This window comes from Spermophilus citellus (assembly GCF_964194105.1).
Source record: "Spermophilus citellus genome assembly, chromosome: 10".
NCBI lineage: Eukaryota > Metazoa > Chordata > Mammalia > Rodentia > Sciuridae > Spermophilus > Spermophilus citellus.
Genome location: NC_138197.1, coordinates 131644721 through 131662506, shown reverse-complemented (window position 1 = coordinate 131662506; position 17786 = coordinate 131644721). Strand labels below are relative to the sequence as shown.

Below are 17786 nucleotides of genomic sequence, written 5' to 3'. Positions count from 1 at the left end.
ACCTGGGGTCATCAATCACTGGGGCTTCCATGCGGACAGCAGCTGGCCAGGCCCTCTGGCTGTGCAAAGGCCTGGTTTGATGCCCTGCTAGCAAGGCTCTGCCCCTTCTGAGCCTGGGCTGAAGAGCCTTCGGGCTCCTGCAGGGCACCAGCACGTTCCTTGCCCCCTTCCTTGGCAGGCTTGGGAGGGACGCTGGAGGTCCCCGCTGTGCCAGGAGAACACAGCCTGGGATCCCGGCCCATCCCCTGAGAGAGGGAGCCCTATCACATCTGTCAGAGCGAGGGCGGGGTTTCCCAATGTAGTCAAGAGCCAAAACCAAAAAGGCCCCGCTCTCAGGCCTGGCCCTGGGGAGCACCCACAGCCAGGTTTTAGGAGGCTGCCACCAGGCTGTAGTGGCTGGTGGCAGGAGAGGCGAGCCCTTCCCGAGGCCATGGCTCGTGCACCACACTGTCCAGTCTCAGTACTCCAGACAGCTGCCTGGACAGGTCAAGGTCACTCTCTTGGAAGCCTGGGGTGCAGGGACACCTCCAAATCCAGGTGGGTCTGGGCCAGCAGAAAGCCTTGTTTGCTGGGGTTGGCCTGGTCCCCCACCCCCATCCTGCCAACAGGGTATTTCAGGGCCACCCGGAGGGGAGAAGCTGGTGCCAAGCAGGTCAACTGGCATTCCCAGCCCTGCCAGTGTTGTCCTAGGCAAAGCCAGTTGAGGACCCAGGCAGGGCCAGCATGGGACGCTGGGCCTGGGCTCAGCATCATGGGAGCTGTGGGAGCTCACGTCCTCAGGGCACGACCCACCCACCCTCAGGGTCTGGAGGGTCCCAAGAGGGTGCTGAAGCCTGGCTGGTACAGCCTCACCTGGTTGTACAGCCCAGAGCCACCCACAGTGACAACCTGTGTATCACAGCCCATCCCCTCCCCACAGTCAGGGGTCCCACAAAGGCCACCGTGTGGAAGGTTAAGAACTTTACTCGGCTTGTCAAGCCCTGTGCTCTGAGGGCGCAGCGGAAAGTGCAGGACACTGCCCCGGAGGTGGCTGCGCTTGGACCACCCCCAGAGCCGCTGGTGACCCCTAGGCCGAGACCCGGACAGACCAGCAGGGGCACCTGACGGGCAGCGGGGCAGTCCTCAGCAGGCTGGCGCCTCACTCCTGGAGCCGCCCGCCACCGCGGCGGCCCTGGTTGTCCCGCCACACGCAGTAGTTGAGCGTGGTTGCGAAGGCCAGCCAGGCCAGGTAGGGGTAGAGCAGGCAGGCGGCGGGCGGGCTCACCCGGTGCCAGGCCACGGTGGTGGCTGTCGCTGCCCCGCTGATGAGCAGGAGGTCCACCAGGGCCTGCAAAGACGGGGACAGGGTGGCCTGAGACTCCACAGCCAGAGCGTGTGCCCAACAGACCCTCCAAGCTGGCCGGAGGAGTCAGCCTGTCTCAGACCCGTCCCACCCCTTGTCCAGGCCACGCCCCTCCTGCTACCCACCATTCCTGCCTGGCCCGCCCTGAGGGGGGCGGGGTGGGGTAGGTGACAGCACCCTGAGGAGACACAAAGTTCAAGGGGGGGTGGAGGCTGGGAGCCTCCAGCCTCCACTGAGGGCTGCCCTGGCCTCCAGCATTTCTGCAAGGCTCCAACAAATGCCCTGTCCCTGTGCAGCGCTGTCCCTGAGGTGGCCCTGAGTGGGTCAGACTTCCCGGGTGGATTTCACTTCTCAGCAGGAGCCTTTAGGAGCAGGGCTGGGGCTGGGGGGCCCAGCGCGGGCGCCTGCCTGGCTCCGTCCCCAGCACTGCGGGAAGAGCCGCTGCCACTGGGAAGCACCAGGCCTAATGGGGGCTTTCCTCCAGGACGACCCCGAGCCCCAGCTGGCACCTGACCACCCTCAACAGGGCCTGCAGGGCTCCCTTCTTCATGGGTGGAGCATCAGCCCATGGGAGGCCCCAGGGCAGGGGTCCTCCAAGAGCTAAGCCCACAGACCCCCCGCCCCCCAAACTCCACCAGTCTGGAGGGGATGTCCCAAGTGCTCAGAGGGACATCTCCAGGGACCAGGAAGGAAGGCCAAAGGTACACTTACCCAACCCATTTGTCGGGCACCAAAGAAGATGGGGGGCCATGCCCAGTTCAGGGCCAGCTGCCCAGCGTAGAGGCCCAGGGGGACCACAGCCTCATCTGTGAAGCCCCCCAGCTCTTTCCAGACCATGTAGGAGCCGTACCTAAAACAGAGGCTTCTGGTCAGGACCTCACTGACCTCCCAGATGACAGTGATCGCTTGGGCATACCCTGCCACTGACTTCTGTGTATCCTCAGGGAAACTGCTTAACCTCTCTGGGCCTTTGTTCCTCAGAGGATTGCTGTGGGGATTCAGGTCAACACTTAGTGCAGAACCTGGCATGAGGGACTCTCAATAATTATTTGGCATTGTCACCTTCCTTGCCATGAAGGAGAAGCACATGAGCTGAGTGGGTGCAGAGGAAGCTCTTAAGCTAGCCAGGGGCAGCCCAGAGGATGGGCCATTGGGGCAGGCCTTAGAGGATGAGGCTTTGCAGGGGAGGGGACGGGACATGCAAAGGCCCTGAGGCAGGTGTGAGCCTAGTCTGTGTGCCTGCAGGGTGGGGTCTGGGGCCCAGGGAGGGCAGATGGCAACCTAGTGGCAGGGGCCACAGGGGCAACCATCACGTGCCACACCTGCAGGCCCTGCCCTAGCACTTCCCCGGCACTGGCCCATTTCATCCTCAGGACATTGCTGTTTGGTGGCAGTGTCATCCCCCCACTCCACATCAGGAAACTGAGGTTCAGGTAGAGGATGGATCTCTCGCAGGCACTGGGGGACAGCGCAGCAGGCGACCATGGGGAGCCATGGGGTTGAGGGGCTGGGCCAGGTCCATGCTGCATTTGGATCTCCAAGGTGGAGGTGGGTCAAGGGCTGGGGGAGCCCCAGGAACTGGAGCCAGGTTGGGGCAGAGGACAGCAGAGACCCGGAAAGTCCTCAGAACCCGGCCCACTGGCCTTGAGGACCCTGGTGACACCCAGATTCAGGGTCATATTCCCATCAGAGTCCCTGACACTGGCCTGGCCTCTGCTACCTGCCTGGTGTACCTGGTGCCTGCAGGCCCATCCTGTGCTGGGAGGGCGCAGCTGGGATGCAAGGAACATTCCAGAAAGAGCAGGGAGCCATTGGGGCCTCCAGGGGACGCTCTTCCCCACCCACCACTTTCTTCCCTCTTCAGAGGGCTCTCAGGCCTGGGGGGAGCTCCTGAGGGGATCCCCACTTACGAGCCTGTGTTCTTGGGCAGTCCCTGGTCAAAAGGAGGATTCTACAAATCAATTTGGATAGTGCCTGGCACCGGGCAGCTCAAAGGGAGCTGCCATCGTGGCTGCTGTTGGCCACCAGGGAAAAGCACCTGCCACTTGACCCAGCTGGCCCTTACACACTGCAGCGGCCCAGACAGGGGTGGCAGGGCCTGGGCCGCGGGGCCAGCCGCAGGCCACCCTCCCAGGGGGCCCAGGAGAGGGAAGCTCCTTGTGCAACCCGCAGGCCTGAGGCCCCCCTCCCTGCTCCCCTGCTGGGGAAGGGCCATCCTCTGAAGGGGAGATGCCCCCCAGCCGCACACCTACCCCATGGCTGAGTAGAGGGTGCCCCAGACAGGAGCCAGTGCCCAGCGGGGCGGGTGCCACGAGGGCTTCTGCAGGGTGGCGTGCCAGCGGAGGCCCTCCCCGCGCACAAAGTAGGAGCCAGCAAAGCCCCCCAGGCTGGGCAGCAGTGTGAAGCCCACGGCGGGCACCCAGGGTGGAGCCATGGCTGCTGCTCTTCCAGAAAGCTCTGAAAGAGAACACAGGGCTGGGGTGAGAGCGGTCCACTCCGAGGAGCCGGGGTCAGCCGACCTCCTGCAGGGTCTCTGGCGTCCCGGCTGCGCGATCCTCCATCGGTGTCAGTGTGGTTCAGAGGCGGTGGGGCCGAAGACTGAAGCCAGGACAGGCCAGCACCGAGCCACCTCCCAGCCCTTCTCCTCTATTTCTATTTTGAGACAGGGTCTCATACTAATTTGCATAGGACCCCACTAAGTTGCCCAGACTGGCCTCAAATCGGTGATCCTCCTGCCTCAGTCTCCTAAATTGCTGAGATTACAGGCCTGGGCCTCTGTACCCAGCTCCAGTGGACCTGTCTCCACCTGAACTTACGTTCCCACCCAGAAGCCCCCAGCTGGCCAGGGGCCCTCAGGGGCCCCCTCTCCCCCAGGCTTCCCCTTAGCCACTGGCCAGCTTTCAGGGTCTCCTGTCCTCTCAACCTTGATCTCGGGTCTCGGGCAGGGACCTCTCCCCTCCCCCTTGATCAAAGCCAGTTCGGGTCCCCTCCATCAGGAAGGCCTCTAGGTCTGCCTCCTCCTGGGCGGGAGCCCACTGGGGCCCCCGGGAGGCAGAGCTTCCGTCCTGCCCCTCACAGTCAGCGTACCCCTCTCCCTCGGGAGCTGGCGGCAGACGGCGGGGCTCCCCCACACCTCTCCTTCCCACAGCCTCTCTAGGACCTCAGCAAATCACTGACTCTCTGGGCCTCCGTTTCCCACTCTGTAGACAGGACGTTGGCACTGCCCATCGTGGGCCCCGTCCAGTGGGCAGCACCAGGGAGTGGCTCTGTATACAGATGTCTCCCCACCCAAAGGGCCCACCCTCAAGCCACTGCCCCTTTCCTTGTGTACAAGAGATATAAAGTAGGCCGCCCAGCGTCACACCAAAGCCTGCCCAGGGCACGGTGCTGCTCCCACCCTGATACTCAGGACTGAGGGTGGCGAGGGTTCAAGGCTGGGGAGGTCCCCTGGCCCTCTCCTGGCCTCTCAGGCCAGATACTGCCACCCAGAGGGCCACAGCCCTCCCCCTTTGGCACGGGCAGAGGGAGCTGGCTTCAGGCTCCCCGTGGTGCTGGCAGGCCGTGCCCCCTTGCTCAGCCCTGGGCTGAGGACCTACTGGCATCCAGCACTTGGCAGGGCTTGCAGCTGGGAGCCAGCGAGGCAGCAGGGAGCAGGGGATGGGCGTCAGGGGTCTGGATGGGGTTGAGGAGCTCAGCCCTCAGAAAGGGCAGCACTGACTGTGGCCAGGAAGGAGAGGCTACAGGAAGGTCAGTGAGCCCTTCCTGCAGAGGGGCACCAGAGGGACAGGCAGCATGTGGGAAGGAGGAGGTGGCCCACGTGGGCTGCAGGTGAGGGAGGGCAGGAGGGCGAGGTGGCAAGGGGCTGCAGGGTGGCTGGGAGGGGAAGTGCCTGACCAGGGCTCCGGAGCTCAGTGAATATGGAAGCAACCTCAGTGCCCAACAACTGGGGACTCAAAGACTGGTCAACCCTCCAGTCAAGCTCTGGAGGACCTTTTATTTCACTGACTTTACCTTATTTATTTGTCAGTGATAGGGAGGGCCTCAAGCATGACAGGCTAGAGCTCCACCTCTGAGTGACATCCTGGCCCTTCTGAATGATGAGACAACTGTTCTCAACATGACACGCAGCAAAGAAGGCAGAACATGACCCTGGCTGCAGGAGGACCCAACTGTGGCAAATAGTAACAATGACATAGACACCCACTGCTTAAATTTAACAAATTCATTAAGACCATGTCACAGGTCATCGGCATGCTGCAGAGGGGCACCAGGTGCCCTGTTCGGTACATCCAGACTCCCCTGGAACTCGGCAGCCTGGGCACACAGCGGGCCTCAGACACAGGAAGCAGGCGGGGAGGGGCGGGGCAGGGATGTCAAGGCAGGAAAGGAGCTGTCCGACCTCAGGTCTCCTCGGGGTGACCCGGTGCCTCTTCCCAGGTGCACCCAGGTTATGTCCACTCTGCCCCCCACTCAGGGCCTCCCCCTCTCACAGTCCCTTCCATAAAGGTTAAAGCCGCCACTATAAGACAGATGGATGTCAAGACCCCTTGATCCACCCTCAGAAGTAGGCACACTTCTGCCCCCAACACTAACTGCCCGCCCCAAGCCCGAGGAAAACCAGGGGATCCTGCAGAGGCACATTCTAAGCACAGGGGACCCGCACTCTGTACCCCACAAAGGGCCACAGTCATGAAGGGCAAAGTCAGACACAGAGGGCGTGTCAAGCACAGTAGGGGTCCAACTCTGCACCTGGAGGGCCATCATCACATGTTCAAAGCCAGCCTCAGCAACTTAAGGAGGCTCTAAGCAATTTAGCAAGACCCTGTCCCAAAATAAAAAAATAAAAAGCGTCTGGGATGTGGCTCAGCGGTTAAATACCCCTGGGTTCAATCTCTAATATCAAAAAAAGAAAGAAAGAAAAGGCGGCAGCATCCCAGTCTGGATAGGACGTCACACATCACCCAGTGCCCCCACGCTGCCCTCTGTTAACAGAGTCAGCCCCTCCTGCAGGTCACCCTGACCCTTGGACATCCTGCTCCACCTGCTGCCCCCCCCCCCAGCCTCCGTGCTCCTGCCCCGAGGACTCCCAGGCTCCTGCAGGCTAGTTTTTCTTAATTGAGGTGAAATTCACCAATTTAAGACCAACCAGAGGAAAGTGCATGATTCAGTGGCCTTTGGCATAATCCCAGAAAGTTCCCAAACATCCTCATCTCTCCCTGCCCCTGCCCTGAGCCCCTGGCACCCAGCGATGGTCTGTCCTGGACACTCGATGGCCACAGGATCCTGCAGCATGTGGCCTCTGTGTCTGACTAGGGGTCTGTCCACCCTAACCAGGTGGCGGCACTTCTCCCTGCAGTTCTGTGGACGGAGGCCCCCCTGTCGCCCTGCCACAGCACCCAGTGGGCCAGGCAATCCCCAAACAGGACTGGTGTGGATGCCCCTGCCAACCCACCTTAGAGCCACCACTCAAGACCCCGATGTACAAAATAAGCCAAGGCCAGGCAGCGGGTGGCCTTCCAAAGGCCCCAGTCAGAGGACAGGATCTCTAATTGGGGTCCACAGATGGGGGGGATGAGCCCCAGGCTCCCACCCCACTGTCTACTTGCCCCCACCAGGGCCACACTGTGTTTATGCTCGACAGGCCCAGAGTATCAGAGGACCTGCCCTTGCCCTGCCCAAGATCAGGCGCCCTGTGTGGAGAGAGCCAGCCCCAGGACGTTTCCTGGGGCCTCTTGGGGACTGCCAGCTCCTGACTCACACCTGCCTGGGGGGACAGGCAGCGGTGGGTGGTGCCCACCAGGCTGAGTCACCCTGGGCTGGGCTGGGCTGGTCAGAAATCAGCTCTGGGATGGGGCCCAGTGGAGGGCTAGAGAGGGCTAGGTAAACCCCTGGCAGGAACCGGATCTGCTCCGGGCCTCGGCTGCCTCCTAGGTCAGGGGGCATTTTCTGCCCTGCCCACTCCAGGGTTCCTGGGAGGCCCAGGGGAAGGAAGAGCAGGGCAGCAGGACCTCCCTGGAAACTCCAGACGAGTGAGGGGCCCTGGGCATCCCTGTGGGGGCTGCCTGCCCCACTTCCTACAAGTAAAGAAGTGGCCTCCAGGTTCAAACCCAAGAAATCCCTGAACTCTCCCTAAGACCTGGGGCCACTCACCAGGAGTACCCCAGGCAAAGCAGAGGACCCAGGACCTGGGCAGGGGCAGTTCCAGGCCTTGTTCAACTCTGGCTACCCACAGGCCTCCCCAGCAGCCGCAGGGCGGGGTCGTCTGCCTCTGAGGCTCACAGCTGCTTGGCCCCCAGGGGGTTCTCACTACTGGCCCCACTTTCCAGATGAAGAAGCTGAGCCTCAGGAAGTCACAGAATAGTCTAGGACTGTGTGACTCCAAAGCACAATGTGGCCCTCCCTCCGCCCAAGCTCTGGGCCCCAAGGCCACTCACAGTGCCTCGGTCATGTCCCTTCAGGCTGCTAAAGGCAGGATCTCACTGCCATCTTCACAGGGTCAGGAGGTTCTCAGGGCCAATAGCATCACTAGCTCCGGCCACTGCCAATGACCCAGCTTCTGGGAAGGCTAAGCAGGGGACGTGAACTCTCCCCAACTGAGGGTGGCACCCGGGATCTCCTGTTCTGGTGATACCTCACTTCTGACCCGGAGACCAGACAGCTCCTGGGTCTCAATTCCTGAGCCTCTGTGTCCCCATCAGTGAAATGCCTGGGCTACCTCCTGTGCTGAGGCCTCATTGGAGAGTGACCCAGAACAGAACGGAGTGGACCTTTTCTGTCCCATCATAATGTCCCTGACCCCCCAACCTGGCCAGGTGCCCAGCTCCCCTGCCTTGTCTGCCCAGAAGCCCTAGCTCTCCTGGGGACTCGATTTTTAGAGTCAAGGCTAATCCTCGTGATAACTTTGTGAACTTTTTCATTATGAAAGTAACCGGTGTGACAAGCAACAGGCCTAGAAGCCCCAGGCCAGCTGGCCACGGGGAGGTCCGCGCTGGGGAAAGGGACTTTACGGAGAGTGACCCATTTTTCAAACAAAGAGTGCACCCAGGCACGGCTTGCACGACCAAAAGTTCAGTGCAAGAAAGGAAACAGAACCCCCAAATCCAAGTCATGGGAAAGCGGGGTGTGCAGAGTGTAAAGGTGGCTGGGCCCGCGGCTCACCGCCCCCAGGGGCCCCGGTGCAGGTGACCCGGACAGTCCGGGCCGCGGGCACAGGCGCGCAGAGGCGGCGCCGGGAACCAGACCCGCGGACCTCGGGCTGCCCGCTCCCCTCGCGGCCGTCAGCCTGTGCTGCTGCTCCGCCGAGAGTCCCCTCGGGCCTCCGGGAGAGGCGGCGTCCCCTGCCCGGCGCCCGCCCCCTGGAGTCCGGCCTCGGTTCCCCTCGCAGCGCGCGGGCGGGACACCCACCGGGTCCGCGCGCCGGGACCCCAGCCCGCCGCCCCTCCGCCCCACTCACCCGCGGGCGGCGCGGGATCCTCCCGGAAGGACGCTGCGCGGCAAGGCGGCGGCTGCTGGCTCCACCCCGTCCCGCCTGGCCTTGGCCTGGCCTGTCGCCCGCCCACCCGCGCTGCGACTCCGCCAACCCCAGCCGCGGGCGGGTCCCGGCGCTGGGCGTCGCGCCAACCTCGCTGTTCCCGTCTGTTCTATGGGGCAACAGTCACCCGTCTCAGGGGGCATAAAGGACAAAGCCAGCTTCGCCCCGGTTCGCTCAGCTCAGCCCTAGCCCCCCATCTCCGCAGGGGCAGCCCAGTGCCTAGAGCTGTTGTCCCTGGGCACCCCAGTCCTGGTCCCCGACGCCGCTGCCTGTTTCTCTATGCCCCATCTCCTCATTGCTGAAATGCATGGCGTGATAGGACCAGGAGCACGCCAGGCCCTCGTGCCCCAACACAGGGCAGAGGGGAGACTGCCATCCTTTGCCTGGGTCACCCTCACTCGCTGTGCCTGACCTGGCGTCCACCGTGCAGTGCCTGGTTCCTGCACCAGCCACTGTGGTTCATGGGGGTCCTCCTGGGGCCCAGGAGAGCTCCAGCTACATCTTCCCAGGTACAGCAGCCTGGAGCCTCCTTGGGGACCAGCCATGGGGACAGCATGACTTTCCAGGGACCTGGCATCTTCCTCTTTGTGGCCCCTTTTCCCACTAAACACACACACACACACAATTTTTGACTGTTAGCATAAGCACAAGTACAACCTGGGTTACATTCACTCCTCTTTCTTCTTAAAAAAAAAAAAAAAAAAAAGGAACATTTGTGTACCCCAGGAAGTATGGTGGCTCTCAGCCCAGTGCCCTGTGTTCCTACTGGAGAGGCTGCCAGCCGCGCCCTCTTCCTGTAAGGAACTGAGAGCTTGGCAGGATGACAGACACCTCCCCTCAGGCCCAGGGGAGGAGGCAGCACAGCCCTCCTTCAGCCTCACCCCCACTCTGCTGGGCTCTGTGCAGTGGGGCACCCTGAGAGGCAGGGATTGCTGTCCCCACATAGCTGCTCTACCCCAGGGCCCACGGGGGGCGCGGAGGCTCCACCCTCATTCCACTCACACCCCTTCACAGATGAGGCCGCTGCAGGTCTTAGGAGCCAGTCACCGGTCTCAGGGGTCATAAAGGACAAAGACGTAGACGCAGGTGCTGAGGCCATTCTACCGTGCGTGCAGGCTCCCATGACTCCGCCTCTTGCCCTCCCTCCCTGCAGACCCCACCTGATCCTGGAGCAGGGACAGCCCTCGCTGCCCCCAGCTCCCCTCTTTCCCTCCGGCTGCGTGTGATGTGACCACACCCTCCTGTAGTGGAATCTAGTCAACATCTGGCACTTGAGAGTCCGCTCAGCGGGCGCCAAACTGACAACCCGCCCTCCCCACCCCTGAGCCTTTGCGCACACTGCGCCCCGGCCTGGAGCGCCCTTCGCACCCCTGGACGTCTCCACGTGCCCGAGCCTGCGGGGGCTCCAGTGTGCACCAGGAAGCTCCTCAGAACTCTGACTCCTTCCCGCATTCTAAGGAGATGGTGACCTCCTCCCCTGTAATTACAGAGCGCTGAGCTCAGGAGCCTGTCTTAGGCACTCGGCCTGTGCCCACCTTGAGAGATGTCCTCCTGGGTGCTTGGCTCTGGGTTGAGCCGTAGAGGATGTCACACACTCAAACCCAGCCCCTGGCTCAGTACATGGGGAAGGAGATATGGAAAACTCCCTCGAAATTCCCAGAGGACTCTTGCTCACATGCTCAGAGAGGTGAAGACACATGCCCACTTGCGCACAGCGTGCACTCAGGATTCATACCCAGGAAGTCCAGCCCACTCTCAGCTACAGTGTCATTGGTTTTTTTTTTTTTTTTCTTGTTTTTTTTTTTTTTTGGGGGGGGGTGTCTGAGTGCAAACTGAACACAGTGTTTCCTGGTATTTATGTATGTGGTTGCTTTATCACATAAGTAATCCATGTTTATTATAAAAGAATTAGAAAATACAAAAAAAGAAAAAATTAAAACCACAGCCCCCCACTTCCCAGCACCTGGAGGGAAGCCCCGAGCACAGGTGCAGCTTCCGGCAAGAGGACTCTCCCCTGGAAATAGTTTTGTAACTTCTCTTCTTCCCCTTACAATGAATTAGATCTCTCTCGATCTCTCTCTCTTTCATTAGCAAGCATTTGTCTACATTGTTTTGTTTTTACTGTGAAATGTTCTCAACAGAAATATATATAAAATATAACAATAGGCATGCCAGGCTGGGGTGCCAGAGTCCTGCATTGTATTTCAAGGCTCTGGGGTCGACCCTCAGCACCCCCTTCCCAAAATAAGGATGCTGGGTGTGTCCCCCACCCTTGGTTTCTACACAGACATCACCAGTGGCCTAGGAGGCTAAGGTGCCCTGACTATTGATTCCGCCCACCCCTCAAAGGTCACCTTGGCCCTGATTTGGGGGTTGAATATGCCCTTGCCTCTCCTTACAGTTTTGTTTTATACCAGGGATTGAACTCAGGGGCACTCAACCACTGAGCCACATCCCCAGCCCTGTTTTGTATTTTATTTAGAGATAAGGTCTGAGTTGCTTAGCACCTTGCTTTTTGCTAAGGCTGGCTTTGAACCTGCGAATCTCCTGTCTCAGCCTCCCGAGCCGCTGGGATTACAAGCCTGCACCATGGCACCCGGCTCCTGATGGTTTTATTAGTGCCACCTCGGGACATTGCCCTGCTTGCTTTTGAGCAGCTGAGGAGCAGCACACACCTGGCTGGGGAGGAGCCAGGAGGTGGTCTCCCGGGAAGGCAAGACTCAGTTAAACCTCAGGGCACAGACTGGCCTCAGCCTCCAGGAGCACTGACGTGAGTCCCCAGTGGGGCTGTCAGAGGACAGGGCTGTGGGTATCCTTGTTGGGATGCCCGGGGACCTCAGAACTGTCTAAGGACATTGAGCAGAAAATGGTCAGGGGCCTGCTCTGTTTTGTCTTCTTGCTTCTGAGCTCACTGCACGGTATTTGGATCTCAGGAGCAGGGTGTGATGAACCCAGCCTAATTCCATCTTAAGAGTGGGAGCCAGGGCTGGGGATGTGGCTCAAGAGGTAGCGCGCTCGTGCGGCCCGGGGTTCGATCCTCAGCACCACATACCAACAAAGATTTTGTGTCTTTTTAATATTTAAAAAATAAATATTAAAAAATTCTCTCTCTTAAAAAAAAAAAAAAAGATTGGGAGCCTCTCCCCACAAAGTTAGTTTCTGTTTTACTATAAATTACTGCAATTTCTAAACTTGTTTGGGATTCCTGCCCGTGCCCTGACTCACCCATGCCTGGCTCCCCCTGACCACATAACAACCCTCTGAAACCTCAGCGGTGCCTCATAAATTCTGATGTTGGGATCTAAATTTACTCCCTACCTTGAAATATCAAGCCATGTGGATCATTAACCTCCTAACTGTCTTTGTATTATGCTTGTCAAAATCCTGTTACTGTAAGGTCTCAAGACACCCCCCCCCATTTGCAACTTTTTGTGCTATAAAACCTCGTTCCTGGAGAGCTGGGGGCTGTCTCTAGCCCAGGGTTTTCAGGAGAGACAGTCACTGGCCAGCTTTTGTGTTCACAAATACAAGCCTGCTTTATTTTTATTTAAAATCAGAGTCAGTGATCTTTTCTTTGCGTCAAGGTTCAACAGTGACATTGGATGCTTCTGGACCAGGTAGACCGTGTGTCCTCAGCTGATCCAGGCAGCAGGGCACAGAGTGAGGAGGACAGGACGCCATCAGGTTGTGATGAAGAGAGGCCAAGTACAGACAGGCACCTGGGCCGGACTCACCAGAAGTTCTACTTTTTTTTTTTTTTTTTGGTACCAGGGATTGAACCCAGGGGCACTCAACCACTGAGCCACATCCCCAGGCCATATATATATATATATATATATATATATATAGAGAGAGAGAGAGAGAGAGAGAGGGTCTGAGTTGCTTAGGGCCTTGCTAACTTGCTGAGGCTGGCCTTGAACTCGCGATCTTCCTGCCTCAGTGACCCCAGTCTCTGGGATTACCAAGGTGTGCCCCTTTACCTCTCATCCTGCTGCTCAATGGGCAGCAAGCGCAGCAGCAGGGACCTTGATAGTGACAGCTCTGGACACATCCCTGAATCATGCTGTTCCCAGGAGCCTGACATGCCCAGGCCACACCTCACCTTGGGTCTCCCTGCGCCAGACCCCTGGGATGTCCTTGCCCTGTCTCCTGAATGGATCCTCATTTCCTGGATTTTATATCTGCTGTGGTTTGAACATTCCCACCAAAATTCATGAAAATTAATCCCCATCGTGAGATATGAAGAGGTGGGACCAGGGGACATGGGGGTAGGAAAGATGGTGGAATGAGATGGACATCATTACCCTAAGTACATGTATGAAAAAATGAATGCTGTGACTCTACTTTGTGTACAACCAGAGACATGAAATGTTGTGCTCTAGATGTGTACTATGAATTATAGTGCATTCTGCTGTCATATATAACAAATCAGAAAGGTGTGGTGGTGCACACCTGCAATCCCATTCTTGGGAGGCTGAGGCAGGAGGATCACAAGTTGGAGGCCAGCCTGGGAAATGTAGTGAGATCCTGTCTCAAAATAAAATGAAAACGGCTGGGGATGGAGCTCAGTGGTAGAATGCTTGTCTAGCGTGCATGAGGACCCAGGTCTCCATCTCAGCTCTGGGCGGGGCAGAGGGAGACAGAGAGAGACAGGAGAGACCAGATGGGACCTTTAGGAGATTAGTAGGTTTTTTTTTTTTTTTTTTTTTTAAAGATAGAGTGAGAGAGGAGAGAGAGAGAGAGAGAGAGAGAGAGAGAGAGAGAGAGAGAGAATTTTTTAATATTTATTTTTTAGTAATCGGCGGACACAACATCTTTGTTTGTATGTGGTGCTGAGGATCGAACCCGGGCCGCACGCATGCCAGGCGAGCGCGCTACCGCTTGAGCCAAATCCCCAGCCCCGATTAGTAGGTTTACTGTCTTCATGGTCTAATCCATTCATGAACTAGTGCATTGCAGGGTCGATGGGTCATCTCATAAAGGGCAGTTTGACTCTGTCTCTTCCATGTTCCCCTCTTGCCATGTGAAGCCCTGAACCACCCTGGGACTCTGCAGAGTCCCCACCATCAAGAAGGCCCTCACCAGATATGGCCCCTTGACCTTGGGCCTTCCAGCCTGGAGACTTGCAAGCTGAATAAACCTCTCTTCTTTGTAAAGTACCCAGTCTGTGATATCCAGTTATGGCAACAGAAAACAGATGGACAAGATCATCCTCGTTATTGGTTCCCCTTTGGGTTAAGCCCGTCCCCCAGGAGTTCTTGATAAAGAGTGTGTGGAGGTGACCACTGTGAACCTCATGTTCTTCCCGTGGGGGAGATGAGCACCCAGGACTCTGAGGGTTTGCCATGTGCTAGGGCCACCTGGCTGCTGAGCCGGCGGGGGTGTTCTGTTGCTGCAGACTTTGTGTGTAACCCACTTGGTTCTTCCTGGAAGTTTAAGATTTGGGCCCCAGAGTTTGGAAAGTTCACATGGCTCCTCCCTCGTGTGGTCTGATTCGGTCCGTTGGGCCAGCATTCCATAGGCCCTTTCAGTTTGGAAACCCCTCTTCTTTGTTTTTCAGAATTGGATAATTTCCTTCCCTCTGTTTTCTCACTTCTCTTTTTGAATCCTCTTACTCAGGGTCCTGAACTTCCTGGACTGCTCCTCTGACTTCCTCTTCTTGCCTATTTTTCAGGGTTTGCTTTTTTGTTTTATCCTCAACTTTCTCTTCAGGCCTTCTATGGAGCTTCTTCAATTCTGTTCTCTAATTATTTTATTTTATTTGTGGTACTGGGGATGAACTCAGGGGCACTCTATCTCTGAGCTACACGCTCAGCCCTTTTTATTTTATTTTGAGACAGGGTCTTACTAAGTGGCTGAGGCTGTCTTGAGACTTGTGATTCTCCTGCATCAACCTCCCAAGTTGAGGGATTACAGGTGTGTGCCCCCACGCTGGGCCTGCTCTCTCTCTCTCTTATTTTCAACACTCAAGAGATTTTTGTTGTTGTTGTTGTTCTCTGAATGCTCTTTTTTTAAAAAATGTGATTTCCTGGGGCTGGGGTTATGGCTCAGTGGTAGAGCCCTTGCCTCGCATGTTCAAGGTACTGGGTTTGATCCTCAGCACCACATAAAATAAATAAATAAAATGAAGGTATTGTGTCCATGGCCACTTAAAAAATTAAAGCAAAAATAAAATGTTGTTTCCTGTTCCTGTTTCACAGATGCAGGGTCGCCTCTTACCTAGAGATAACAGCCACAGTTTTCTTAAAAGCAATGCTTCTGTCTTCATAGTTTCCAAATTATACGGGTTGCCTTTTTTCCCAGATTATGAGGGCTTTCAGATGCTTGGGTATCTTTGGCTGGATTCAAAGGAAGGAACAAAATAATCTCGTGGATGATATTTGTTAGTTTAACTTCAATATAAGGTGAACATCATGGGCCATTTGTCTGGAAATTCCCTGCATTGCCAATATCTAGGCCTTTCCTTTGGACTGGTCAGACTCCTCAGTGTCCTCAAGTTCCTGGCCTAGAGAGTCAGGGTCTGGCTCCAGGTTTCTGGGTCCTCACTGGGGGAGAGACTGGAGCAGGGTTCTCCAATCATCATTCAGGGTTGACTGTTTCAGCAGAGTGGGCACTTCACTGCTGTCCCTGGCATGCCCAGTCCCCTCTGGTTCGACCTTTTCCAAGCTAGCCCAGATGTTTGCCAGAGCGGAAAGGGCTCATCCAGGGGCCAGGGAGAGGGAGGGGATCAAAGGACCTAACCATTTTTTTGTCAAGAATATTCAAACATTCCCCTTTGCTTTACCTTCGTTGACCCTCAGATCTAGAAGCAGCTGCTGCCACCAGTTCCTAAGTGTTTGAGGACTCTGTCGCATGACGAAGGGTGGGTTTTCTGCTTTCCCCACTGCTAAGAGGGATTTAGCCATCTGAGGTCACCAAGTCAGCTAATACCGGTTTATCTGCTTTTCAGCTTTCAGAGATCTTGTTGATGGGGTCCCTTTTCCTGTTCTCCCTGTCCTTGGGGGGTTAAACAATCCTTTCATGGGATTTATGGGCTTCCGGAGGCAGTGTGTGCTCAGTGCAAGTCTCAACTTGAAGATCTCTTTCACATTTTTATGACCACAGCATTCTATATGTTTGCAATATGGCACTTAATTAACCCCCCTAATTGGACATGCAGTTCACCTCCACTTTTTCCTTGTCAAAAACAAGGCTGGCTGAATATGGTTGCACATGCCTGTAGTCCCATGGACTTAGGAGAATTGAGGCAAGAGGATCCTGAATTTGAGGCCAGCCTTGGCAATTTAGTGAAACCCTGTCCAAAAAAAGTACTAAGCATGTACTCAGCTATAAAGCACCTCTGTGTTCAATCCCCAGTACCTTAAAAATAAATAAATAGGGCTGGGGTTGTGGCTTAGCAGTAGAGTGCTCACCTAGCGTGTGCAAAGCCCTGGGTTCGATCCTCAGCACCACATAAAAATAAATAAAATAAAACAAAGGTATTGTGTCCAAATACAACTAAAAAATAAATATTTAAAAACAAACAAACAAAAATTCTCTCTCTCTTTCTCCTCTCTCACTCTCTCAAAAAAAAAAAAAAAACAAAAAAAACAAACAAACAAGGCTTCCGTGGACAGCCTGAGTATTAGGTCTTTGCTTATTTGATTCTTTTTTTTTTTTTTTAAATATATACATATTTTTTTAGTGAGAGAGAGAGGGGGGAGAGAGAGAGAGAGAAAGAATTTTAATGTTTATTTTTAGATTTTGGCGGACACAACATCTTTGTTGGTATGTGGTGCTGAGGATCAAACCAGGGCCGCACTCATGCCAGGCGAGCGCGCTACCGCTTGAGCCACATCCCCAGCCTCTGCTTATTTGATTCTTCAGACAAACTCAGTGAAGTAGATTTGCTGATGTGGTTTTCTGTGGACTGAATGATGTGTGTCCAAACATCATCTGTTGAACCCCAATCCCCAAGGCCAGGATAGTTAGAGGTAGGGGTGGAGGCCTCGTGAATGGGATCAAAGGGATCAATGCCCTTATTTAAGAAGAGACATGGGAGTTCTCGGTTTCTGCTCTCCATAATGGGATGAAGATATGAGAAGACAGCCTTCTCACCAGACATAGGATCTGCAAGGACCTTGATCTTGGACTTCCCAGCCTTCAGAATTGTGAGAAGTTTCTGTTATTTGGGCCCCTTCCCCAGCCTGTGCATTCTTCCGTAGCAGCTGGAGTGAACTAAACTAAGACACGATTCTACCTAGAACTTCTCACCATGAAGTGGTGCCTGCGCGCACTAGGTTCTCTACAGGAGGATGTCAGGATGTGCAGAACGGAGGGGAAGGGTGGAGAGAGGTAAGGTCAGACTTGGACTCTCTCTCTCTGACCTGGCCTCACAACAGCTCTCAGAGCTGGATAACCCCAACTTCAATCCTCCTGTCAGAATCACCTGTCACTCAACCTTTGAGCCTTTGTCTACTCATCTGTAAACTGAGGACAATAATTGCACCTAGGCATCGGCTGCTTGCTGTGAGAAATTAAATAAGGCTGAAAAATATCCAGGGTTTTGTTGAACAGCAGAAGATTTATCGAGTGCATATTACATGCTGGGAATCGTGTGTGGTTTGCAGGAAACATAAAAGAGAGCTGGTATCTTGCTTAGCCTTGGCAGAATCGTGTGCAAGAAAAAATGTGGAAGACTTTCAGGTGCTCTTTACATTCTAGGTAGAAGGAAATATTACATTGCTTTGCATTATTTAGTCCATAAATATGTGTTGAGGGTTCGCTGTGGTGTGGTGCTATGAACTATTCTTGGCTGTAGAGGTTTAAGGAAACACACCGGTTAGGTAGGTTCCAGTCTTCCAGCCGCACAGTCCCCAGCGGCGGCGGAAACGGTAACTGCGGAACCTTTCTCTTCCGCCCCCGGGTGCCAGG

At 55.9% G+C, this 17786-nt stretch overlaps 1 protein-coding gene across 1 annotated transcript; it reads right to left on the bottom strand.

Annotated features, from left to right (window-relative positions):
- Nucleotides 1-947: 947 nt before the first annotated feature.
- On the bottom strand, nucleotides 948-8927 carry TSPO (translocator protein). The gene is made up of 4 exons (XM_081309353.1): nucleotides 8796-8927; nucleotides 3595-3799; nucleotides 2054-2192; nucleotides 948-1327 (listed from the first exon to the last, which is right to left on the bottom strand). Exons 2-4 carry the CDS (start codon nucleotides 3774-3776, stop codon nucleotides 1139-1141), a joined length of 510 nt encoding a protein of 169 aa, XP_081165479.1. The 5' UTR covers nucleotides 3777-3799; nucleotides 8796-8927; the 3' UTR covers nucleotides 948-1138.
- Nucleotides 8928-17786: the final 8859 nt, after the last annotated feature.

What these genes read in the sequence shown, in the direction of transcription:
- TSPO (XM_081309353.1), bottom strand. Translation starts at nt 3,776, where the DNA reads ATGGCTCCACCCTGGGTGCCCGCCGTGGGCTTCACACTGCTGCCCAGC. An exon ending in ACCCTCTACTCAGCCATGGG is followed by an intron (nt 2,193 to 3,594) that starts GTAGGTGTGCGG and finishes CCTCTGTTTTAG; the next exon opens with GTACGGCTCCTACATGGTCT. An exon ending in GTGCCCGACAAATGGGTTGG is followed by an intron (nt 1,328 to 2,053) that starts GTAAGTGTACCT and finishes CCGTCTTTGCAG; the next exon opens with GCCCTGGTGGACCTCCTGCT.